This window comes from Carassius auratus, chromosome 17, assembly GCF_003368295.1.
Source record: "Carassius auratus strain Wakin chromosome 17, ASM336829v1, whole genome shotgun sequence".
NCBI classification, from domain to species: Eukaryota; Metazoa; Chordata; class Actinopteri; order Cypriniformes; family Cyprinidae; genus Carassius; species Carassius auratus.
The window spans coordinates 27,372,506-27,399,974 of NC_039259.1; the positions used below are offsets into that span (position 1 = coordinate 27,372,506).

At 33.9% G+C, this 27,469-nt stretch overlaps 2 protein-coding genes and 1 long non-coding RNA gene across 3 annotated transcripts in view; 2 read left to right on the plus strand and 1 right to left on the minus strand.

Moving 5' to 3' along the window:
- The first annotated feature begins 240 nt into the window (after positions 1 to 240).
- On the plus strand, positions 241 to 6,455 carry LOC113117758 (uncharacterized). Its single transcript, XR_003294196.1, has 3 exons — positions 241 to 405; positions 5,139 to 5,222; positions 6,355 to 6,455. It is a non-coding gene; the product is annotated as an uncharacterized LOC113117758 (long non-coding RNA).
- On the minus strand, positions 1,825 to 8,451 carry LOC113117757 (thioredoxin-related transmembrane protein 1-like). The gene is made up of 8 exons (XM_026286662.1): positions 8,200 to 8,451; positions 7,657 to 7,772; positions 6,628 to 6,673; positions 6,353 to 6,481; positions 6,178 to 6,223; positions 5,136 to 5,237; positions 4,630 to 4,693; positions 1,825 to 3,821 (listed from the first exon to the last, which is right to left on the minus strand). The coding sequence occupies exons 1-8, from the start codon at positions 8,415 to 8,417 to the stop codon at positions 3,598 to 3,600; spliced, it is 945 nt and encodes a 314-aa protein (XP_026142447.1). The 5' UTR covers positions 8,418 to 8,451; the 3' UTR covers positions 1,825 to 3,597.
- Positions 8,452 to 10,741: 2,290 nt separating this feature from the next.
- Positions 10,742 to 27,469, plus strand: part of LOC113117759 (1-phosphatidylinositol 4,5-bisphosphate phosphodiesterase beta-1-like) — a 64,515-nt gene continuing 47,787 nt past the window's right edge. The window contains exons 1-2 of the mRNA XM_026286663.1: positions 10,742 to 11,277; positions 19,202 to 19,279. Coding sequence (XP_026142448.1) covers positions 11,179 to 11,277; positions 19,202 to 19,279 — 177 coding nt within the window. The 5' untranslated portion in view covers positions 10,742 to 11,178. The remainder of the gene's footprint in view (positions 11,278 to 19,201; positions 19,280 to 27,469) is intronic.

Genomic DNA, 27,469 nt, shown 5'->3' on the forward strand with positions numbered 1-27,469 from the left:
TAGGACATTAAGTTAAACCAAATCAAATGAGAAATGTTGCTTTAGCAACTTGCTGAAATAAAAGTTTTCTTGTATTTAATTTAATTTCAAGTAACAGTTGTTTTGTTTTATTAATTCTTTCACTTTTCTGACCTATTTCAGGTCTTGGAGTCTCTAATAATCCTTATGAGTTGAATCAGGTGTGTTTGATTAGAGAGATGCATGCTGGGAGCTTCAGGATTCAGAAGTGCATATCAAGCTTTCCTGCAAGTTAGTTTCAGTTTTATGTTTGCATTCCTCTTCAGCGGCTCAGTGAGGCATACTGCATGTGAAGTGAAATCTGTCATCTTGTTATGAACTGATAAACATGAACAAAGTCTCAAACCTTCAGTAGGATGACCTCAACAACAGCAGACGGGAAACAATGTAAGCCCATTTGACATTTTGAATAGTCCTACAATAATGAAATACTTCAGATTTATATGTTGCTTGAAACTATTTCTAATTACTAAAAGCTGTACATGGCTACTTTTGAATGTTCATCAATGAAATAATATGGTTTTTGACAAAAGAAAGATGAATGGTGTAGTTATGAGGTTCAACAGAATTGGATTTACCCATATTATGTAATTTTATGCAAACTTTAATTTTTTTTTTCTTCTTCTATTCAAACAGTCTTGTATCTTTTGAAAATGTAGTATTCATATTTTAATGGTTATTCCAGTTTCTTCCTCTATAGATGTCTGCTTTAATAGAGTAAACACTTTAATTAATTGAAATCCCCATACTTAGTTGATTGGATAAAGAAAAGAAAAAAAAAATACTATATATATATATATATGTTACAGGTATTACAATTGAAATGTTAAAAGATGCACTAATTTTTATATATTCTCCAGAAAATAAATATAAACATGAGATTAACATGCTCCAATTTCTTGTTTCAGTTGATACACTAGAGTTAAAAGTTTTACAGAAGGGATTTCAGAATAAAATATAAATATAATATAAATAAATATAAAAAATATAAATAGGAATAACACTGTAAGTGCTGCAGAAGTGAGGATGAAAACTCATTTTGAAAAAACATCCTATAAAAATAAGTGTCATTAAAATCTACAGATGCAAATAGATAAAGTGTGATCAATAAAAAAACAACAACAAATCAAACAATCATATTTGAACTTACAGGTCTATAAATGTTCAGAAAAGATACAGGAATAAAACTAAGTAAGAAGGGGAGAAGGGGAGAACAGAGCCTATAAAAATATGTATTATAATGGAAAATGCAGACAGATAAAAGTGCAGTAAAAGCAACACTAAAAGTACATTTTTGGTTTTCTTTCCACTAATCTGAAACAACACATTATGGAAAGCCAAACAGTCCAAAATCGCTAAACTGACCAGTGGTTGAAAAATAATATTTTTTTGCCTGTGGTTTCTTGAGGTAAATATGGAAGCCCGTTTCCACCACTGAATAAAGAATAAAAAAGGTAATTGTGACTTTTTATATCACAATTCTTGCATTTTTTTCCCCTCATAATTGCGTGATACAAACTTGGAATTGTGAGTTAAAATGTCATAAACGTGAGACATGAAGTTGCAATTCTGACATTTTTTCTCAGAATTATGTGATATAAACTTACAATTGCAAGAAAAAAATTAGACTGTAACTCGTGTTATAAAGTCACAATTGAGAGAAAAAATCTCTGTTATAAAGTCAGAATTGTGAAACTTATGCAGTGGCAGAAATGGGCTTACAATGGTAATAGCAATGTTTGCTTGGATGCAGAAACCAAGCCATTTTTAATGCTAACATAAACTAAAATATGAAACACTTTATAACAAGTCAAACTATTTAATGAACACAAACTCTGCAGTTATGAACAGCTTACACAACATCTGTCACGCAGTTAAATTGTATTTTCAGCATACAGAACAGATGTGCTGGTGTTTCTGTGCTGGTTTACAGCTTACAAAAGATTTACCAAGATGTATTTGCAACACAGATTCAAACAATCTGTCCGTAGTATAAAAATGAAATGCAATTGAGTGTTGCAATCGGTTGCACCGATTTTAATACCAAAGACCGACAAAGTTTTAGTGTGCAAATTATAAATTCAATTTGCAATTGCAGGGATTACACAACAAATCTACACTGTACAAAACAACATATTCATACCACTGAGAAATACTTTTCCTGAGACCTGGTACACAAAGCGTCCTCTGATAATACACTGTGTTAATGGAAATACAAGTATGGACAGTTTGTGCTATTCGACACTAAATACATCATGTGTGGATGAATGCAATAGTGCAAAAATACTCTTCATATTTATCATACTTTAAAAACATGTCCTTCTGAAAACAGTCTTGAGTTGTGGCAAACACCAAATCTAGAACAGTAAAGGAATCATGTAAAACAACTGTGTAATGCATGAATCTCATTCAACCTGTTAAGAACGTCATTCGTATTTCACTCCAAAATAAAGTTTTGCATTGTGACTTTTTTTTATGATAAGTACATTTATCCCAAATTCTCATTTCTGTAATGCATTAACAGTTTTCATTTGTAAAAAAAAAATAAAAATAAAAAATAAAAATAAAATATTAAAATCATCGAGGCAGTACAACAAATACTACCATGATGCATAAAATACATTAATAGATTAAAGTTTGGAATAATTAAAATATTTCAATGTTTTCGAAAGAAGTCCCAAGGCTGCATTTATTTAATTTGAAAATACAGTAAAAATAGAAAATGTACTTCATTTTTATCCTCCTCCTTTGGGGTTTGGGTTTACTGAGGGTTGTGACTGTTTATGTTGGTGTCCACCCTTAGTAGTTATCAATAGAAAAAAGGAATGTATAGATTTATTACTGCGCTTTAATTGTATTTTGCATATTAGTATCTTGCACCTTTTTCACTTTAGAATACAAAATACAGTAAAAATAGCAATATTGTGAAATATTATTATCATTTAAGATAACTGACTTATATTTTAATACCTTTTATAATGTAATTTATTTATTTGATGCAAAGCTGAAATTTCAGCATCATGACTCCAGTCTTCAGTGTCACATTATCCTTCGTCACACTGATTTTTAAGAGATCATGTGATACTGTATGTGCTTAATCAGCATGAACTAATGTCAATTTATTTATTAACAGGCTGTATTTTTTCTTTAGGTGAAATATGCCAGTTTTCTCCCCCTTTTTTGAGAGATTCATCCTAATACATTGTAAACTTTTTTTCATAACATTTATAATTTATAACTTAAATTATGTGCATTTATATGCTTGACACTTATGGAAAATTTTATGTTAAAGGTGGGGTATGTATTTTTTTTACTGTGAACTGAAAAAAAACTGAAGAAGGTTTATCAGTGTTTGGCATCAAACTTTCAGCAATACATTGAAGCAAATACTCTTGAAAACTAAACTGAATTGAACCGCAGCGAGAAGCAGGTCAAATGCAGGAAAGCATTGAATGAACAAACGATGATCTGCATTCTTGATGCACGAATCAGCTGATAGCTGGCGTTGCATTGCATATCCTACAGATATGGCCGTTTCGTCTTGTTTTTGGGGCGACTACAGTGGTTTATGCAGTGAGATTATGTTCCCTCAGTAGTGTGCTGCGCCTGTGGTTTCCGTTTCCTCACTGAACTCTCTGCTGCCCCCTCTGACGGAGGCTGATCATCACTCATCGCTCCTTCCTCTTCAGTCGACTCATCTCCAGACACTCGCTCGCTCTCGTTGTCCAGATCAGACGTATGTTTCTCCTCCATGAGGATGTCCTCCACCTCTTCCTCAGACACTTCCTCTTTTACTATCACGACTGCACAGAAACAAAGATCGAAATGATTTCAGTATTCCTTATATTACAGAAGGTCCAATAACCCATCCAATTTATTGGCCGAGTAAAGTTGAATTTTCGAATTATTAATTGAACTACAAGTAAACTGTTATTTAAAAAAATAAATAAACATCAACATAAAAAAACTGAAAAAAAACTTTTATATATATATTTTTTTAAGTAAACTTATTTCAGCTTAAGTTGCCAAATAAACAATTTTCTTTATTTAGTTTAACTTAATGTAGTAAAATATCTAAACTACATAGACAAAAAAAAAAAAAAAAAACTAAACCTTTAACAAAAGTTAAAATGAAAATGTAAAATATAACATTTAAAAACTAATGCAAAAAATATAAATAAAAACTACTATACAAAAATAACACTGAAACTGGGGATTAAATATTCACTATAATAATTTAATTAATAATTTATTAAATAATAATTTATTTAATAATTTTTGATAATAATTATTTAATAATAATTTATTAAAAGCTGTTAATATTTAATGCAGCTGAACTAATATGGACTAACAATGTATAGTTGTATTTTATTTTATTTTATTAATAAAAACTGTACCAAATGCATATAGCCCAATTGTTAGTTAATGCAATTTAGTAAAACTAATGTTAAATAAGCTAAACAAGAAGTTAAATGATACCAAAAATAAGGCGCAATAAACAGTGATAAAAGTTTCAAACAACAATATTCTACATTAAAATATCTGAAGTAAAATAAAACATAATTCAGATAATTAATGCAGAGTAAATAATAAGTTTGTTTCTAATCTCACCTGTTTTGTCTGCTCTGTGCTTGGGTCTGGACGGCCAAATGCAGTCAGCGATCAAAACCAGCATCTAATTGAGATATATTGACCATTAGACTGAGTAATTATCCCAAACCCGGCAGCTGAAGTTCACTTTTGAAAGTTTAATCCACTACATACGAGAACCACCCACCGGATCCTCAAAAGAGCCGCAGAATCGATCAGTGTTACACAACTCGCTGTTGTATAATGAAGGAACTTCTTTTTCAAAATGTATTATATAATTCCTTCTGCTGCAAGTCATCATGTATCAGTACAGTATGTGCGATCTGCTTCATAGATGAAGTCAAGTGCACTTTGTTGGCTCCCTTTGGTAAATGGTCTTTTTAGATCTGTGGCACGGATGCTCCGTCCGCAGGAATATTTATGCATGAGATACTTTCATGCAAAGAGTAAAGCATTTCACTTTAGGCTTGGAGCATGAATAATACATTAACCCATCTAAACTGTGAAAATTATGTTTTTACACTCACCAGGCCGAGCAGCAGTCCCATAAAGAGCGTAATGATTGCAAAAATCACGTAAGAGCCCCAGGAAGGGATGCCCAGCGTATTCGTCAGGTACGTGTGGATTTGCTGTGTTGGATGGACAAAATAGGATTATATTTAATACAAAATGACAAGATCAAATCCAGATTTAACCGGTTTCTTCATTTAATAAAACTCCATTTGGTAGGTGAAAGCATAAAGTGACCAGAAAGGACTTAAGAGCATCAATAACATTTTACATTAGAAAATGAGATAATAAATGCATTGTAAGCTGATGTTAACAAATAGAATCCTACTATTAAGTGTTAACAAATTCAAAGATAGTCAAACATATAGCTTCAGACATAGAAATTAAAGGAATCGTTCACCGGAAAATGACAATTTGCTGAAAATGTGCTCACTCTAAGGCCATCTGAGATTCAATTAATTTGTTTCTTCATCAGATTTGGAGAAATGTAGCATTGCATCACTTCCTCACTAATGGATGCTCTGCAGTGAATGGGTGCCGTCAGAATGAGAGTCTAAACAGCTGATAAAAACATCACAGTAATCCACACCACTCCAGTTCAACGGTTAACATTTAGAGAAGAGAAAAGATTAAACAAATCCATAATTAGGATGTTTTGATCTTTAAACCGTTGCTAAAATAAGTGTTGTAAACGCTGCTTGATCTGTGCAGATTTCTCTCCTGATTCACCCCACAACACTTTTTTGATTGGAGGAAGTGTCACTATAGATCATGGACTTTAATTTTAAATGTCTTATTGATGTCAAGACATTATTTTTGGACTGGAGTGCTTTGGATTACTTGTTGTGATGGTTTTTTTTTATTATTTTTTTTTTTATCAGCTGTTTGGACTCTCATTCTGACGGCACCCATTCACTGCAGAGCATCCACTGGTGAGCAAGTGATGCAATGCTACATTCCTCCAAATCTGTTTCTTTTATACATCTAATTTAGAGCAAATTGTCACTTTTGGCTTTTTTGAAGACAATAACACAGATCAAAATGGAAAATATTTCTTACTCTGATATACACGGACAGACGAAACAGATTAGCCATTCCTGACATTCTGTAAAAGAATCAAAGGGTTTTAAACAAGGAGTTATATACAAAATGCATTAAATTCGGACAACTTAATTTTATACAGTAAGCAAACACATCAGCCTTTTTTTTCCCAGACAGTAAAGGTTGTATTTACAGGAGAGAGGATGGAGACTTCCATCCAGGCACCGGCTCAACCGTCGCCCACTTCTTCTGCTCAACATACGCCTGGATATCCTCAATAGTCCGTGATGAAACATATTTGCGGAAATTTCCATCTTTAGCACTGTGGATGAGACTGGTTGTTCAATAGTATACTTTAAATTGGTACATGCTAATTTTAATCTAAAAATGGAATCTAAAAGAGCGTTCTGAAAGCCAGTTTTGCCATAATGCCTGAGGGAATATAAATTCAGCCGTCTGAGGACTTACTGAAATATAGTCGGCAGTGTTGTAACCAGAAACCTCCCACTCAGACCTGCAGAACAAAAGAAGAGAGGATGGATATATTGATGCAGATAGGAGAGCAAGCAAACTCTATACCGGCCAAAGAAATCCCTTCGGCATGGGAAGGCGGTGAGCGCTCTATAGCAGCGCTGTAATAAGAGTAAAGCATGACAGATTTCTGACAGTAAGAGGCGTTTTCTCCCCGCCAACTGAGATTTCCACAGAAACACACGAAAGCCACACACTCCACTTCCACCCGCATCATTAGCCGCTTAAATGCATTTAAAATGCAATTAGCATTGGAAGGGAGTCGTCTAAATGAGTCTGATATAATGGTACAGTATTAATAATAAAGGCTTTCATCTGCTTGTGATGTCACTCGATGGCACACATCAAATATAGCTGATAATAACTGCAGGAGGAATTGAAATGAGTGACTAATTCCTTTTAAAGCCCCACAGGACTTCATTCCAGCCACATGACTAAACTTAAAGAGCTCTGCGTGCAAACAATCCAGCAGTGTTTGATATAAATGCCAGACACACTGCTGTTGATCAGACCGGACGCAAACAAGGCGCTCATGTTGATGAGAGTATCATACGCACAGAATTATTTGCTTTGAATGTGCCACATCCTGTTTTATAATATTAGCGTCACTGCTGAAGTCTTTAGTTTTAACTCGGTTGTTGCATAATGTGAAGATGATGTTGCATTGCATTTCATTCACTTGCTTTAAAAAAATATGTGTTGGCATATTGTTATTTAAAATACAAGATACAGTATAAATGAAAAACAATAATACGTACAGTCTGTGTGTGTGTTCGAAAATCATTCAAATAAAAAATTATATTAAAATGTATTCTTGTTACACTATTTGTATTTCCTATATACTACACACACACACACACACACACACACACACACAAGATAGATGGATAGATCCTTATAGACTTGAAATGATTTGCATTTTAATTTGAAAACTGTATCATAAACCGTGAGAAGCGATGGTCAAACCTGGTTGTTGTGTGACGTCGACTCTGCCCACTGATATTCCCAGACTTTCACCTTGTCTTCCAAGACTATCCCAGTCTGTTTGTAAATGCTGGCACGCCGGACACCACGGGGCATAACTGATAAAACACATGAAACAGATCGATTCTATTACATGCATGCACTAAACCCGGTGCCTAGTGAACCTAAAGGTGGGTGTGACCCTGAAGTGAACATGTAGCCTATACTGTAGGCCACGATTTACATCCACAATATTGGTGCATATAGATGCTTAATGCATTACATGACGATTTGAGACGATTTGCTTGCATTTATAAGTATTATTGCGCCAAAAAATATATATTTATGAACACTTCCGGTTATAACACAACATACGCGTCACCGCCAGGCAGACAGTTATTGTTATTATTTTGATACATTGTATCAGTATAAAGTGTTGCCGCGCGCGGCAGATCAAAGCGTCATCGATTCGCAGCGCTATCGACACACGAATCCTGCAGCTCGTGATCAGGTGAGATCAGATCACACCACACATACTGCACTCACAATTTGATCATCCACTCGCCCTGCAGGATGAGCGTCCAGTTGGCGTCGGTCACCGTCAGCACATCACTAGCGTCCGTCCGAGCGATCAGTCGAGCCGCGAGCGTCAGGAACACAGCACACATCCAGCTGGAGCTTCTGTCATGTTTCAGCATGTCAGCACGTCTCAGACTGACTCTCTGTCCCGCCATATTACTGCTGCTGCTGCTGCAGGGACACATGATTCAACACAAGCAGGAAGTACAGCAGCAGAACTCGACAGATGTGCAGGAAGCAGCACCTCTGCACTGTGAACCACTACCGTAATCTTCAGTGTTTCATAATTCATATTATAGCTCAAATATCATGTTCAACATTTTTTGTCAATATATATAAAAACATAATAGCTATATAAGTAATACATTAGAAATTGTATTTTGTAATAGCTATAAGCCTAATAAATTAGTGCTGTCAAACGATTAATCGCAGCCAAAATAATTTGTTTACATAACATATGTGCGTGTACTGTGTATATTTATGTACAGCCTATATAAATACACACATATGCATGTATATATTTAAGAAAAATTTACGTTTGTTAAATATTTATGCATGCTATAATTTATATGCATATAAATAAATACATATAACTACAAGCACATATATTATGTACACAAAAACTTTTATTTTGGATGCGATTTATCGCGATTAATAGTTTGACGGCCCCCACACTATATATATATATATATATATATATATATATATATATATATATATATATATATATATATATATATATATATATATATAACATTTTGTATTATTTAATTTTATTATAAATATACAAATACAATATTTTTATATTACTAATATAGCTTTTAATATTTTTTATCTATATTTAAGTGTTGCATATATATATATATATATATATATACACACACACACACACACACACAAACCATACACACTTATAAAATATTTTAAAACATATTTTCAATGTATATAATGATATAAAATGTTTTTACAATTGTATGTTTTTATTTTATCAAATATATTGCTGATTATTATGTGTCTATATAAGTATTTTCAAAAGCCTCCTGAGGAATTTCTGCTATGTTGGGGGTGTTATCTAATCTGTCCCACACAATGTGAATTAAAGGTGGATTTTATGAAGTTATGTTATTTCCTGTATATGTGAGCTCTGTTCAGGGACAGCCTTACATAACACATCACAGTATAACTCATAAATGCTTCATAAATAATATACAACACGAATGCTCAGATGAGGTTTTTTCCTAATCAAAGATCAGTTTTAAAAAAATTTTTCTGCAGTTATGTGAAAAAAAAGATCACACTTATGTTTATTTATTTTTCTAGAAATGTAAAATCTGCATGCCCTATTGTTTTGCTTGAGATAAATAAGCCTTTAGATTAGTTTGTAAGAGATGAAAGATGATGAGACATTATTATGAGATGCATGATTGCATTCAGGGGTGAACTTTATAGGATTCAGATTCCCAGATGTGGAAGAGGAAAGAAAGACAGAAAGAAAGAAAGAAAGAAAGAAAGAAAGAAAGACTGCCACATGAGATGAGCCAGGGCTGTCTTTGTCAGTCAGTATCAGTGCATGAGTGGATTTATTATCCTCCTCCATCTGAACTGGTCTATACTGGAAGCAGATGATGTATTTTGTCCTGTTCATTCAGTGTACTTCCTTCTGTGCCAGTTACACAGCTTTTGCTTCCCCTCAGTAGATTTTAATGTTTTGATGCCTGTTTGTTCTTCAAGCATGCATTATATTTTGGATTTGAGCTGTATCGTGATCACATAAAAAAAAAAAAAAATAATACTGTTGTATAAATAATTATGTTGTTGCTCTAAATTTCAATCAACAAAGTTGTCTGGGAACAATTAATTTTTTCCAGAAGATTTTTTTTTTTTAATCACAATGGCAAAAAGAAAAAAAAAAGAGCATATTATTCTTTTGCATTTAAACTTTAATTAACTTTTCATTAATTAACACACACACACATTTATTATATTTATTTATTTATTTATTTATTTATTTATTTATTTATTTATTTTGCTATTTAAATTGATTTTCCATAACATTTAGTCATGAAATATCTTGATGGCAATCATAGGCTCTCTTCTTTTTTTATATGTATTTATAAAAGATATATGATTTTCGTTTCCTCTTGCAGCATACTGTATTATTGTGCATTTCAACAAAAAAAATAAAAAAATAAACATTTTGATTAACCTAAGTTACAAAGAGATATATTACATAAACCTTATATTAACTTCTGATTTTTTTTTTAAAGTCGACTTTTATGTAATGAAAGTCGAGTCAAAGTCGACAAGCCCCCGATGACGTCATTAATTAGTCTGGAGCTGTGACAAACCCCTTCTTATCTTCAGAGCCATGGCACATGACACAGCGCTGACCACATGGCTATTGCTCCTATAACAGCTCATTTAGCTGATTTTTACAGGACTTTATTAGATGGCAAAAAAGTAAATAAAATAAAATAAAAATAATAAAATAAAAAAATCCGCGCGTGTGTCCTGGCTGTTTTTTCTTTGCACAGGTGTTAAGAAATATTTAATTGTGCCAGCTGCTCCAGCAGGGGAGGGACGTAGCGCGCGCTAGGAGGCGCTGGATCTCAGTGCGCGCATGAGTCAACGTCTCTCTCTCTCTCTCTCTCTCTCTCTCTCTCTCTCTCTCTCTCCATCATTTATGATCGCTCTTTCTCTCCGCTGCTCATTTGCTCCCCGTCTTCGATCACTCCTTTCGTTCTGAACCTCAGATCTGCGCGTTCAGTCCAGTCAAGCATCATGAATTGAACGCTTCCAAATGAGCATCCGAGCGCGTAAAGCGTTTCCATTCACCACAGCTGTTCCGCGGTCATCCGGCGCGCTCCGCTTGGGCTTCTTCCGGGAGAAGAAAGAGAGAGACCCTTGGTTTTTTATTTGGCTTTGGGTGTAAATGCTGAAGCTTGAATGGCTGGAGCTCAGCCTGGCGTTCATGCGCTTCAACTCAAGCCGGTGCGCGTGTCCGAGAGTCTGAAGCGAGGCAGTAGATTTATGAAATGGGATGAGGTAAGTCACCATCAGCCTGTGTGTGTGTGTGTGTTTGTGTATGTTTGACGTCTTCCAGTCAGAGTATGAATGCATGTGATGATTGTGTGGTGAATGCGGTTTGTATGATCGCTCGCGCGGATGTTGCATTGTTTACAAGCCCAGCATGAACGCAACAAACGCCGCAGAGCCTCTCAATCAGCTCTCCATTGATCTCTATCGATGCTTTGACTTCCCAAGTCCATCAGCACAGACTCTCGAGCCTCGAGGATGACATCAGGTCACTTTGTGTGCAGTAATGTGTCACTGCATCTCTCTGTCACTGATAACCTGACTGCACTAATGCAACAAGCTCATATGCGATTGCTCACTCTGTGTCTGTAATATGAAGCCTTTAAACAAGCGTGCAGTTTGTTAGATAATGTGTCGCATTCTGTAGCGCGTGCTGCATGAGCAGTGATTGAGTGCTGAAGATCTCACACACATTCACCTGTTGGATGAGAGAGTTTTCTGCGAGGAAAAACTCCCTGCAGCTCTGAATGAAGGAATTTAAAGACTTTGCATATGGTAAATGTCAAATATTTCCTGTATTTTAAAGCATACACATTTTTTTTATTGCATATGCTAAATATACCAGATGTTGAGAAATGAAGGGTTTTGTTGAATATTTAGCACGTTCTCCATACACTGAAAATAAAATTAATGTGGAAGGAGTTTTCTTTTAGAAATTGCTAGTATTTATATATATTTATATGTGTGTGTGTGTGTGTGTGTATATATATATATATGTATTATATATTAGTATTAGTTTATATATATATATATATATATATATATATATATATATATATATATATATATATATATATATTAGTTCATTAAATCTGATATCATTTTCAGCATTTTTTTAATAATTAAAATTGTTGTTCATTACAAAAAAATAAAATAAATGGTTTATTAGCTCTTTGGTTTAAATCTAGGAAATGCATTTAAGTCTGATACCATTTTTCTACCATTTAAACAATATTTTCATTGCAAATTATCAGCAGAACAAGAAATATTAACATACATTCTCAAATGCATTTTGACTGTTCTCTTTGCCACATTAAATATTAAGAGAATTTGACGTGGTGTTGTAAATTAGGCAAAGTAAAACATTTATTGATGTTGGTAACACCTATACTTTTAATGCTTTAACATTCAATGTAAAAGCCATTCTTGGTCATTTTAATTATATCATACATACATTTTAGAACCTGCTGCTATAAATTCTTACAATTTTTAGCATATTCCCCATTATATTGTGTATAATAATAATACATATATTATTAATAATATTATTATAATGTATAATATTATCATATGAATGAACAATACGGGTCTTAATGACTAATTTCTGGACACTTTTGCTTTATTTCACACATATCTTGATCAAGAGATTCTGAGAATCTTGTTCTGTAGATGATCTAAAGTAAAACATGTGTTGATGTTGGTAACATCAGGACTCTGGTCTGTTATGTAATGCTATAAAAATGATCAAAAATAACTTTTATATTTCGCTTTAATCAAACAGGCTACATTCATTTTAGAAAGTGCTGCTAGATTTCTTCTATCCAGAAAAGCTGGTTTATATGTTAGTGCAACTCTAATTTTACTAAAATTATCCAGAGTACAACACTTGTTGATGAACGCTAAATACATTAGTTTCTGAAACATATGCTATAAATTCTGTCCAAAAAAATCTGGTTTATGATGTTAGTGTAAGAAAAAAGTCCAATAGCTTTTTTCTAGCATTTCTTTTAGACTTTTTTTTGGTTTTATTCAAATGATCTACGGTAAAACATTTGTTCATGTTGGTAACATCAGGACTTTTGTCTATTATATAGCTAAAGACATTCATTTGAGAAACTTCTGTTATAAATTTTGTCCAAAAAAAGCTGGTTTGTTTTGTTAGTGTTACAAATTCAATCAAATACCAATTAATATCAAATCTGATACAATTTTCTGCATTTGTTTCATTTAAAACATCACTTATCACAAGTTTAATCTGATACCGGCATTTTCTATCTCATTTCAACACAACAAAATAAGATTAATAAACATAATTATCATGGGTTTTATAATGCATTTGAAAAAAAAAACAAATGATGATTTGAGATGTTGTAAAAGTAAAAAATTTAAAGAGAGTTTTCTGCGAGGGAAAAGCTCCATGCTGCTCTAAATGAAGGAATTTAAAGACTTTACCGATGATGCATATCAAACATTTCCTGTATTTTAAATCAAATACATGATTTAATTTGTTTCTGATGTTGCAGCTGCTTTATTTTGTACCAGATGTTGAGAAATTAGGGGTTTTGTTGAATATTTAGCATACGTTCTCCCTACACCTACCATTTTTTAAAGATATCTGAAACATCGCATCTCGGTTTTATATTTGCAGGATTAAAAGGAGGAACAAAATCCCATCTTATGGATGTATCCGTGCTCTTTTCGAAGCTGTAATCATGAAGTAGGTGTGAGTCTGGAGGAGTCTGACTGCCATCAGCACAATAATGCCGTGCAGCTTGACATGAGCTTATGCTGAAAATGTTGACATTTAAAAGCTTTTCTCTGCAAATAAAACGGGAAATGTTGGCTTGTTGCTATGGCAACTTTCATGCTTTGAATTCCCGTCTTGCCTTACATTAGCGAAGACACGCCGCGCCGCCCAACTTAGATGTGGGCAGACCCACGCAAGAACCAAAATAACACGATCAATTACAGATCTCTGTGGAGAGGACGCTAAATCCTCCCCTTCGCTCGGCGGAGGAGAAGTTGGTTCTGCTTAAACAGAGCTGTGACTTGAGTGATGTGACTTCCACCAGGTGCAAAACCAGCACGAATCACACAGATATAGAGCGCTTATGCAACCTCTGAGTCAAAACTCAAATTTTGGTCCGTCCCGAGAATTTTGGTCTGTATCGAGAAACATGTTTTCAAGTGCATTGCTACAGAAATCCCAAGTGTTGCAAGATTAGTCTTCACCTCCCACAGAAACATGACGTCGACTTACACAAGACTTTTGCTTTTTATTTAGTGCACTTAAAATAACTCCTGCAGTTGCATGCACAGATCATATGTTACCAAATTCTGACTTTTATGGGTATTATTCCGTCCGTTTGCTCAGAGCCACTATTATTTTAGTAAAAGCTTTTGTTAATTATTTGAATATAATACTTTTTTTTTTTGTCATTTTTTACGTCTATACACAATCAACAGTTGAAGTGGATCAAAAAGTTCATCAAAGCTGTCCAGTGGTGGACGAAGTACACAAATCAAGTACTTGAGTAAAAGTACAGATACGTATAGTAAAATATTACTCCAGTAAAATTAAAAGTACTCCTTTTTCAATTTTACTCAAGTGAAAGTACAAAAGTACTCAATTTTTTATGTACTCAAGTAAAAAAGTACTGAAAGATAGATGTTTGCAATTTTATATAGGCTAATTTAATTTTATATTAGCACATTTTTTATTTTTATAATCCTACTGCTCAAAATACCTGGGATTTTTTCCAAAATAACCACTATATGGAGTCAAAATTATATTTTTGTTCTTGATATGGACTACGCTGATGAGAGTAATGTTCACTGTGAAGCTTACACTGTGATGTACCTGAGAGAAAACAGAGATGACCATCTGATCTTCACCAGTAAGAACAAAGTATTTTAAAGTTTGTTGTTTTACAGAACATCACAGTAATATATAACATGATAATAAGGCCTGACAATTTTAAGGAAAATATAAGTATATTTTCGTAATGGTTTTTTCCTTCTCAAACCTTGTCTGGGGTGTAAAAACACCCCTGGCCAAACGGGGTGCATCTCTTACCCTCTTTGATAATTACTGTAGTTACCATGTTCTGAACATCACAACCTTTCGTTTGTCCCTAGATGTAATCTCTCTCTCTCTCTCTCTCTCTCTCTCTCTCTCTATATATATATATATATATATATATATATATAGGTGGTTGAATACAAATATTTGGACATTATTTATAAAAATCACCTCAAGTTAGCACCAGCAAGCTTGTTAGCTAGACAGTTAGCATCAGCTAACAATATTTACTTATTTTCAGTACAGTTATGAATAACGTCCTTAATAACAATGGATGAAGATGATTAAGTCTCGAGTGTGTCCACCTTTGTGTGTGGGTCCATGCTGAATCGACAGGTAAAAAAAAAAAAAGCCTCAAGTCCAAATATTCATTTATCACCAATTAACTGTGTGACAAACACTTCCTGCTTCGATGTCCAGATCTGAATTTAAAAAAATCTCAAACATGCTCCGAAGCGCCGATCTGAATCAACCGAGTCGCGAACAGGCTCCGAAGCGCCGATCTGAATCAACCGAGTCGCGAACAGGCTCCGAAGCGCCGATCTGAATCAACCGAGTCGCGAACAGGCTCCGAAGCGCCGATCTGAATCAACCGAGACGCGAACAGGCTCCGAAGCGCCGATCTGAATCAACCGAGTCGCGAACAGGCTCCGAAGCGCCGATCTGAATCAACCGAGTCGCGAACAGGCTCCGAAGCGCCGATCTGAATCAACCGAGTCGCGAACAGGCTCCGAAGCCCCGATCTGAATCAACCGAGACGCGAACAGGCTCCGAAGCGCCGATCTGAATCAACCGAGTCGCGAACAGGTTCCGAAGTGCCGATCTGAATCAACCGAGTCGCGAACAGGCTCCGAAGTGCCGATCTGAATCAACCGAGTCGCGAACAGGTTCCGAAGTGCCGATCTGAATCAACCGAGTCGCGAACAGGCTCCGAAGTGCCGATCTGAATCAACCGAGTCGCGAACAGGCTCCGAAGTGCCGATCTGAATCAACCGAGTCGCGAACAGGTTCCGAAGTGCCGATCTGAATCAACCGAGTCGCGAACATGCTCCGAAGCGCCGATCTGAATCAACCTAAACGCGAACAGGCTCCGAAGTGCCGATCTGAAAACTTCCACCAAAGAATGTAAAAAATAACTCCATTTCTCTAATAACTCTATACTCTAATAACTCTACAAATTTATGAAAGACTCAGATCACGTATCTAAAAATAAATCGCTATAGTAAAAGAGAAATAATAAGAGGAGTGAAGTTTCCTACCTTTCTGCTGTGTTTGGTCCTCACACGCGCGTTTACAGCGCTAAATTAATCATCTGTGCTAATTATTATACATTTACTTCATTGTCAGCTTCAGGTACTTCATTTATTATTGTTCAATGAACTGTTTCAAACAAAAAAGGTTGTATTTCAGTAATAATTCTAAATTATCAAAATAAAATCTATAAAGTAATGGTTTCTATTTTAATATCCTTTAAAATATAATCTATTTGCTGTATTTTCAGCATCATTCCTCCAGTCTTCAGTGTCACATGATCTTTAGAAATCATGAAAATATGATGATTTATTATTTATTAGAACTATTAATAGTTGTGCTACCAAATATTATTTTGGAATCTGTGATACTTTTTTCAGGACTCTTTGATGAATAAAAAGTTTAAATTAAATAAATAAACTTGAGTAAAAGTACAGATACGTATGATAAAATATTACTCCAGTAAAAGTAAATGTACTCCTTTTTCAATTTTACTCAAGTGAAAGTACAAAAGTACTCAATTTGTTATGTATTTAAGTAAAAAAGTACTGAAAGATAGATGTTTGCAATTTTATATAGGCTAATTTAATTTTATATTAGCACTTTTTTTTTTTTTTTTTTTTTTTATAATCCTACTGCTCAAAATACCTGGGATTTTTTTTCAAAATAACCACTATATGGAGTCAAGATATATTTTTGTTGCTGATATGGACTTGTGTTTTAAAGTGTTTTAAAGTTTGTGGTTTTACAGAACATCACAGTTATATATGACATGATGATAAGGCCTGAAGTTAGGAACAACATTTTAAGGAAAATATAATTATATTTTCATAATGATTAAAGTACAGATACTTGAAAAATGTACTTAAGTACAGTAACCAAGTAAAGCTACTCCGTTACTGTCCACCACTGAAGCTGTCTTAAAAAAAACGCTTTTGGTTTTGGATTCAAGATGAAAGGTTTTGATCCACTTCAAATGTTGACTACATTTTTATTTATTAGTTTTTGTATTTCAAGCTAAACTAAATGAAAGTGAGAAATATTTTTATATATGAATTCATTTTTTTTTTAAGTATTTAATTTCAACTAACAAAAATGTTATTATTATTATTGAACTTTATGGGTTATATTCTGCCATATGATATCAAAATTAGATTTTTATGGACTTTATTTCATCCACTTGCTCCAAACCACTGCTGTTTTTGTATATATTATTAGCTTTATTTAATATTTTAAATTTATTTTAAGTTAAAATATTACTTTCATTTCACTGATATAATTTTATTTTAGTTTATAAAATTTTATAAATCTAGATAGTTTTTAATCCATTTTTATTTATTAGCTTTTATTAGATTTTGAGATGTTAGTTTAAATTAATGTGTTAGTAATTTGGTTGCATGTTTTATTTTACGAGTCTATATTGTTTTTATTCTTTTTTTAAAATTATTATTATTATTATTTAATTTTATGAGTTATATTCTACAATTTGACATCAAAATTGGACTTTGTAACAGTTCCAGTGTGGGAAAAGGAGGGTTTGAGTTGGCATTCAGCTTTGTCCCTGGTCTTTAATTATTGTTTGGGCTGTTATCTGGAATCTTTGAATTTTGTACAGACTTTACGCCAACATCAACAACAAAAATTGTCATTTTTCTTTCTTCTTCTCCTTGCAACTTTATTTGGATTAAGTTTTTTCTTGCTTTTTGAGGAGTTTTCCATCAACACTGTGGTATCGAACTGAATTAACATTTTTGTGCATGGAATATCAGATCATTCGTTGCTGGACAAGAGTTTTTTTCATTAGCTTCAGTATAGAATATTTATATTCTTGCCCCAGTGTGTGTTTCAGGGAGGTGCATATTGAAGGACTGAATGGACATGGTTTTGATTTAAATGGTAATACTGCATGGTGGTGGGATGTTTTTTTTTTTTTTTTTTGTTCTCTAAATATTTTATGTTATGAATTGATTGGTTTGCAAATTTTGCAAACTCTGTCCAAAAGAGTTGGATGGTGTCCCTTCCCTATTATTTTATTGTGTTACATATTGCCCTTAATGTGGAATGGTTGTTACAACTTGAATGGGTTTTATTCCATCTATTTGTCTAAGCCATGGTTATTTTAGTACATACTATTATTATATTTTGTTAATATTTAGAATTTTGTTTTATTTGTATTTATTTTAGTAATTTTGTCGTGTTAATATTTTATTAATCTATATAGTTTTTATTATTTTCTATTTATTCATTTTTTATTTTCGTCATTTTATTGCTTCCAGTGAAACTAAATATAAATATATGTTTTATATATTTAATTTTTATATTTGACTTATTCTTTTTTTCATTTAAAGTTTTTTTTTTTCAAGTAGCTATTTTTATTTATTTTGGTTTAATTTGGTTTAGTTAATTATAATCCTGCTCTATATGCAAGTGTAAAGGAACCTTTCAGCACATATATGCCCTTTAAATATATGACATTACAGACCAATAATAATGACATCTTGCATTTAGATCCATATTGTCCCAAATTGTTGTCTAACAATAGCAAGTTCTTGCCATAGAGTTATTTTAATATGTCAAGTTAATAAAAAAAGTTAAATGTTGCCTTTGCATGTATCAGAAATAAAACTGCAGATTTTGTTTTATTTCCATTTGAAGTTCTTTTTTTTATTGTCCTTACTCATTTCCCCTTTTCCCAGCCCTTTTTCAAAACAAAATACCATTTTCATCTTTTCATGCGAGCTTAATGCACATTGTGAATTTGACCATTTTTACACCAATTCTGCTGTGTATTTATACTTAATGTCATTTTTTTCTGCTTAGGATTCATCTACAGTGACTCCAGTGACGTTGCGCGTCGATCCGCAGGGATACTTCCTCTACTGGACAGATCAGAATAAGGTAAAGTTTCTCAAATCAAAATCCAGTGCAGTCTGATTGAAGTTTTTTGATATATGTTACTATTTTTTTTTCTCCCCACAAGTGCGTCCCAGTTTTGTGTGCTGTGTTTGCTAACCTGTTTGTCCATTGCACTGTTATTCTAGTATTATTGCTATACTATTTATTAGTATTTCATTTGTATTTATATTATATATTTGTATTTCTTTTTCATTTTAGTTAAAGCTTTCATTTAGTTTGTTGTCTTTATTAAATGTCTATTTAGTTTTTATAAAATCTTCAAAATAAAAGTCTTCATTTAATATTTAAATTTTATGAAAATGATACATTTTGCCTCTGCAACAATTCTTTTTAAATATCTCTTTAATAAGTTTTTAATATTCTATTTAATTTAATTTAATTTAATTTAAATTAACATTAAATACAATTTTATTTATGTATTTTGCATTCTAATTTTAATTTTAATAGGAATTTTGTTTTGTTTTTGTTTTGTTTTGATGAACATGTCTTTTTAGTTTTTAGTAATTTTTATTCGTTTTTTAATTCATTTTTTTTGCCTTTAACTATTTGGAAATAAATGCAAATGAATATTTCTCTAATATATATTTCTAATATTCTCATGCATTAAATTGACATTAAATTGATTTTTTATTTATAAAATGTAACGTTTAACTTTTTTTAATTAACATTAATATATTTTAGTGTTTTTAGTTTTAGTTGATGATAATAACACAAGTCGTGGGATTTCCTGCCAATGACATTAAAAGTATTTTTACGTTAAAAATGTCACCCTTTTTAGCTCTAGGCATCCTGAGCATTAAAACCAGACGTTAAAGATTTACATCTCATCAGAAACAAACTTTTCTCTAGTGTGGTGTCACTTCCCAAAGTCTGAGGTTGAGTCTTTTGTCCAGATGGATCACCGACAGCCAAATGCTCACATCGCCTCAGAGTCTGGCCCAGAGAGATGTCCCACTTTAAATTAGCCATTTTCATCCAAGTATGGATGATTTTTCATTTGAACTGTTCCGGATTCTTCCTTCACTTTGTGTGTTTGCATTAATATTCTAAACATGTTTATTCAGTGATGATCTTGACTGATGTACCTGGAGCTGCTGATCTGATAAACAGCTTCTAATAGATAGTGCTCAGGAGTAAATGTGCTGAAATAATCTGATGGAGTTAAGTGTGGGTGAAGACAGGACGGACGTCACGCTGTATTAAAAGCATACTGCCTTGCTGTGTATGATTACACAAGAATACAAGCATGTTTGGAAAGATAACATCAGTCAGAAAGCATCATCTTATTATGCCAAATTAAGGGCATTGAGCTGAATGTTGAAAAACACTTAATTCACTTAATTCACCTCTTTTGATGAACTTCAAATTTTGTAGACGAAATTATACTGTACATGAAATCAAACTGACCCTGTTCACTTTCATAATTCATGATCCTGGATACATTTCTTTTAAATGGTGTTATTTTAGGATATTTGGGATAATAGTGTAGTTTTAATTAATGTTTTGAATCAGGTTTTATCTTTGTATTTACAGTTGTCATTTAAATTTTAGTTAAAGATTTAGTAATTTTGTCGTGCCTATGTTGATATAGTGTTTAAATTAGTTTATTTCTGTTTTAGGTATTTTAAGTACATTAAGTTAAACTCTATTAAAACGAGAAATGTTGTCTTGGCGGCTAGATGAAATGAAAAGTTTTATATTTTAATTTTATTCAAGGTAAAGTGACATGCTTTGAAAGTAAACTCAACAGGAAGTGAGGTCATCGGCTCCCCTCTTGCCCTTTTATGGAAGAGAATCGATTATGATTCAGTCGAGTGCGAGTGTATTCCAGAAGAATTTAGCATGTCATTTCTCATGTTAGTTTGTGAGAGCAGCAGTAACATCAGAATAATATTCATCTGAGTGACTCAGTCTTCAGATACCAGATGGTATTGAATAAAACGCTGCTAATTGTGACGGACTCCGAAGGACTCGAGACACCTAAACTGCATTCAGTTATCAGAGTCAGTGTCTGTGTGTATACAGGTGCATCTCAAATCATGAAACTTGTGTATTAAATAAATTCAGTGCAAACAGACTGGAGTAGTTTAAGTCATTCGTTCTTTAATTGGGATGATTTTGGCTCACATGTAGAGATGTTCCGATACCCTTTTTCTCTTCCCGATACCGATTCCGATACCTGGGCTCAGGGTATCGGCCGATACCGAGTACTGATCCGATACCTGGGTGTATATCTGTATATACAGCTGTATATACTACTAGCCCTGTGTAAATTGCTAGAATTTTTTTATGGTGTGCTTCAGACAGATCCCTCAATAAAACATGAACAAATACATGGTGAACTACTGTATTTATTACAGTATTTTTATTATCTAACATGAATTTGACAGTATTATTTATTTTCTTATGCAAAAAAGAACTTCAAATGCAGCCAAAAATCTAACACCGCAAACTAAAAAAGGTATTTAAGTTTTACAATATAACTGTATAAAAAAACTGCAACAAAAAAGATCTATTAATCAGATAATCTCTTTACAACAAAACAAGTAAAAAACAAGCAACCATCTAGGCATAATTATTATTATTATAGAGACGTATTATTATTACTGTAGGCTACAACAGTAGCTTTATATATTGTCAATTTACTCATGTAAACCAAACATTTATTTTAATGGGCTGCCATGAAGATCTTTGAGTGTCTGTGTTTATGATATGACAGTATTCTCAAATGAAACGGTAAATTCTCATGAAGTGACGGTTTATGCGTTCGTGTCCTCATGACACACAGCAGAGACTACAAAACAGCGAGCTCTCGCGCATCTGTGCCAGTCACCCACAGAGATGTAGATTTTGCGGGAGTAATATTTAAATAGTATTTTGCAGTTTAATATTCACAGACACTAGTATATATTCGGCTACTGTCTGGAGCCCTGCGTTTTGACTTACACGGAAGCGACTGAACGCAGTTGCCGGTACTGAATATACTCGAGAGTCTGTAACTACCGGTACTACAGAGACATACTGCTAACCACTGATCTATAATATAGTAGCGGCTTCACTGTCTTTTGGCAGTTTAGAATGTGATGAGTGATCCAGTCATATATAGATAAGGGCTGCTAACGCGTTTTCATTTCTTCTTCACTGCTCTAAACAGGGGTTGCTTGTGGCAACACAGCACAACTTCCTGTGTTTTCAATGCATTTTGAGCAGCGAAGAAGAACCGTGCAGCGGTTATGCAAAGCTTGCGGTCATAACTAGGTCTTTTTTAAGAAAATGGTATCGGATCGGTATATGGGTTCATGTACTCGCCGATGCCGATGCCAGAATTTGTTGTGGTATCGGAGATATTTCCGATACTAGTATCGGAATCGGAACAACTCTACTCACATGTAACAAAAACCCACCAATTCACAACAAATTAGAATAAGGTGACATGCCAATCAGCTAATCAACTCAAAAAACCTGCAAAGGTTTCCTGAGCCATCAAAACAGTCTCTCAGTTTGGTTCACTGGGCTACACAATCATGGGGAAGACTGCTGATCTGAGAGTTGTCCAGAAGACAATCATTGACACCCTTCACAAGGAGGGTAAGCCAGAAACATTCATTACCAAAGAAGCTGACTGTTCACAGAGTGCTGTATCTAAGCATGTTAACAGAAAGTTGAGTGGAAGGAAAAAGTGTGGAAGAAAAAGATGCACAACCAACCGAGAGAACCGAAGCCTTATGAGGATTGTCAAACAAAATCGATTCAAGAATTTGAGTGAAGTTCACAAGAAATGGACTGAGGCTTGGGTCAAGGCATTTGCTGAACCACAGACAACGTCAGAAGCATCTTACCTTGGATAAGGAGAAGAAGAACTGGACTGTTGCCAGTGGTCCAAAGTCCTCTTTTTAGATGAAAGCAAGTTTTGTATTTAATTTGGAAACCAAGGTCCTAGAGTCTGGAGGAAGGGTGGAGAAGCTCATAGCCAAAGTTGCTTGAAGTCCAGTGTTAAGTTTCCACAGTCTGTGATGATTTGGGGTTCAGTGTCATCTGCTGGTGTTGGTCCATTGTGTTTTTTGAAAACCAAAGTCACTGCACCCATTTACCAAGAGATTATGGAGCACTTCATGCTTCCTTCTGCTGACCAGCGTTTTTGAAGATGCTGATTTCATTTTCCAGCAGGACTTGGCACCTGCCCACACTGCCAAAAGCACCAAAAGTTGGTTAAATGACCATGGTGCCTGTGTGCTTTACTGGCCAGCAAACTCACCAGACCTGAACCCCAGAGAGAATCTATGGCCTATTATCAACAGGAAAATGAGAAACAAGAGACCAAACAATGCAGATGAGCTGAAGGCGACTGTCAAACAAACCTGGGCTTCCAGACCACCTCAGCAGTGCCACAAACTGATCATCTCGATGTCAGAACGTAATTGAGGCAGTAATTAAAGCAAAATGAGCCTCTACCAAGTATTGAGTACATGTACAGTAAATTGACATACTTTCCAGAAGGACAACAATTCACTAATTTTTTTTTGTTTTTATTTTTTTATTGGCCTTATGAAGGATTATAATTTGTTGAGATTTGTAGTTTTTTTTTGTTAAATGTAAGCCACAATCATCACAATTAAAAGAACCAAAGACTTAAACTACTTCAGTCTGTGTGCACTAAATTTAATACACAAGTTTTACATTTTGAGTTGAATTATTGAAATAAATGAACTTTCCCACGACATTCTAATTTATTGAGATGTACCTGTAGATATTGATCACACTATATTGCTTAATCACACTCTACAGTAAAAAGTGCATCACAATGCAATATAATCTTAATGGCCCTAAAATGGAACTTAAAAAAATATATATATAAATATGTACAAAACATAATTTCTTTGCTTTTACTGTATTTTTTGGATGAAATAGTGCTTGGACTCATTCTGTAAAGATTTTGTCAGATTCATCCTGTTTATTCTTACTCCGACAACAATCTTCTTGTCAGTCAATGAAAGCAATGCAAGTTAACCTGACAATTTTTCCTGTCCATAAAATATGCTCAGAATTCCAGCACAGGCGCCTCTGTCCAATAGTAATAGCATCCTGTATTGTTATGCAAACCAAGTGTATATTTGAATCAATACATGCGTTTCTATATTTAGCAGCACTGCAGGCCTGATTGTCGCCAGCGAGAGTCAAGCAAATCATCGCAGTCACTTACAAGCAGCTCCATTACTGAAAACTGTAGCAGGTTTGTGAGTTTTCTGTGGATGGAGAGTCAATAGAGTGTGGTTTGCTCTGCTGAACTAACAGATATTTGATCATGTAGTCTCAATGGATTTTCAAAAGAGGAGTCTGAGCTCGCTGGTGACGTCTTCTGCAAGCTGATTTGAAGGGTTCCTGGTGCCTTTCTTCATATTGCTTTAGCCCGACTCCCCGTCACAGACCACCTCCATCGCCTGTTGCCATGGTGCTGGTGAAGCTCCCTCCACCATATGCGGGTTTTCATAGATGAACCGTCTGAGCGAGAGATGCTTTCATTATTCAGGCAGCCTTGGCACGCACTTGCAATTATCATAAATATTATATCCTAGTCATATAATAGGAGTTTTCATAAAAATACCCGCTGGACTGCATCATAGTTGCACGCATGCAGCGTCCTTCACCTGTTCATAAAATACGCACATTTACATGTGCATTGATTGGTTTCCTGTCCATGTCACTTCTGCATTTTTGGATTTTAAAGTTAGTAGGCTAAAAGCAAGTAGAGTTTGAAATGACCTTGTGGCCTAGTGAATATTAAAGGAGACGTGTTTTTGTCCTGTGTTAGTGTTTTAGGTCAAAGCTCTGAACAAATGACATCCTGGATGTCTTTATATAATCTCCTGGAGTCTGCTGTCCTCCCACGTTCACAGAAGTGTGTCACGCACACAAAAGTGTGTCAGCGAGGGCTGGGGATTGTAGCCCTTCCAAAATGTCTAGAAAGGAGGAGAAGTATACTATAGAAATAATGAAAATTGTGGTGAAATTATAATTTGTGGTTTCATGCCAATTTATCCTTATAGAAAATGTTTGTTTAATCCAAGATGTGGATTTTTTTAAAGGCCTACAATTTTTTATAAAGGCCAGATTTAAGTTTAATACCTAATATATATAACATATATGTTTTATAAAATATATATGTTATAAATCGGTTTCTTCCAGACAGAGTGTTTGGGTATTTTTCAGTAATTATTTCTGTAATTTGCGTCGTTATGTCAGTGGTGGAATCATTCATTCAACTGATTTGTTCAAAATACTGATTTAGTCAGTGATTCATTCATTTAAGTGATTTGTTAGACCATATAGATTCATGCAGGCACAAAAGAAACTGCTCAATTATGAGTGAGTCATTGAATTGTTCACTCAACTGTCTCGCTGGACCATCCCGAAACAAAACACCACTATAGACGCACTACTGTATTTGTTTTGAACTCTTTTCGCTGATGGAACAACAACAGACAAATCAACTGGTGATATTGTGCCAAGGACGTAGAATTTAGTAGAGACACTTGGGACATGCCCCTACCAATTTCCAGTGACTACTTAATTCCCTAGCAATGATTTTGACCAAACATTTCAATATGTGTTCATGTTAACGCTGTTTTCGTAATTTCGGCCAAATCTCAAATAGCTCACACCATTGATATTATCTGAGAAGTGAACAAAGCCGAAGTGTTTAAAGCATATGAGCACAGCTCGGTTTAATGATACGTTTACTGTCTTTAACTTTAGGATTTAGAATGACTTTGATTTAAAGGTATTCAAATGTTGACTAGTATATTTCAAATATGGTGCATTAAGCTACAAACTCAATCATAATGCGCAATATTTTCCATTAAACATGTATTTTGAGCTGCAGCTTGTCTTATTAATGGAGTTTTTTATTAGCAGTGAACAGGTTACCTCATCTGAATATGTTCATAGATTTATGTAGGGAGTTATCTTTTGAATGGAAAAAAATATTTGATTTGTTTTTTTTTGCTTATTTTTGTGAATTTAATAAAACTAGCGAGCAGACAGAAAATACCAGCAATTTTACGCGCCTATAAGACCCAGGGATGTCGAAAGTGACCTCTTATGCTGCGTTCACACTAAACGTGAATAGAGCGTCTGGCGCGAATGATTTCAATGTTAAGTCAATGTAAAGATGTTTTTACACGCATCTGGAGGTTTTTTTTTGTTATGGCAGCCGTCCCTTCTGCATATATTATTTTTTCGAGAATGTTGAACTCCTGTTGTTGTTTGTTATTCTGCACGAAACGTAATGCCAATAAATAAGAAATATTGCTGACTTGTGCGTTTCCAGCGCTCTCTTTATGTTCGTCTGTTATTTGAGGTTGAAAAAGGAAACGTCTTTTTTTTTGTTGACATGGAAACTCGATTTTACAATCGATTCAATTAACACTTATGTCTTAAAAATCGAAAATGATTTTTTCACAAAAGTGACAGCCCTATTACAAAACTGGAGGACAGGTTGGCTAAACTATGCTTAGTGTAGCTAAACAATCCGAAGAAAACATTTTTAAAATGGAAAGAAAAGTCACTTAAAAAAATGAAATCGGATGAACATAAAAAAATCTGACATTGCCAAAGTGAACGAAACTTCCTCAGAAGAGACAAAAACAGCAACTAACTTCAGTGTCTGACTTCTATTATAATTACGTAAATAAATTTTTTGTGAAATTTAGATTAACTAATTAATCTGTTTGACCTCTTCATATTTAAGGAGGGAATTATTCTTTCATATTTAAGTTGGGAATTTCTTGTTATGAGTTTCAAGAGTATATAAATTAGTAGAGACACTGACATATCCAGCATCTAATAAAATGGGCCTAGAAATACTTTTGTTCAAACAAATAAATGTCTGTTGTCTGCCATTTAAATGCCAAAATCAAACCTACACCCTTGGATCGTGCCTAAATATAAATGACTCAATATGAACTTATTGTTTATGGAAATGTAGTATTAAAGAAATGTCAAAATTCCACTGTTTATGATATTCATATTGGTAAACAACAGCACTCTTTGCAGGCATGATATTGCTTAAATAAGCCCTGACTCATATTTAAATATCGAAGTTCTGTTTTGTTTTGTTTTTATGTATACATTACTTATTATGAGCTCATAAAAAAGCATGCACGAAAAAAAAAT

Bases quoted from the DNA above. Each gene is read 5' to 3' on its own strand.
- LOC113117757 (XM_026286662.1), bottom strand. From the start codon at position 8,417: ATGTGTCCCTGCAGCAGCAGCAGCAGTAATATGGCGGGACAGAGAGTC. The intron at 7,773-8,199 runs GTGAGTGCAGTA...GTGTTTTATCAG, and splicing joins GGCGAGTGGATGATCAAATT to TTATGCCCCGTGGTGTCCGG. The intron at 6,674-7,656 runs GTTTGACCATCG...TTTGTTCTGCAG, and splicing joins CGACGTCACACAACAACCAG to GTCTGAGTGGGAGGTTTCTG.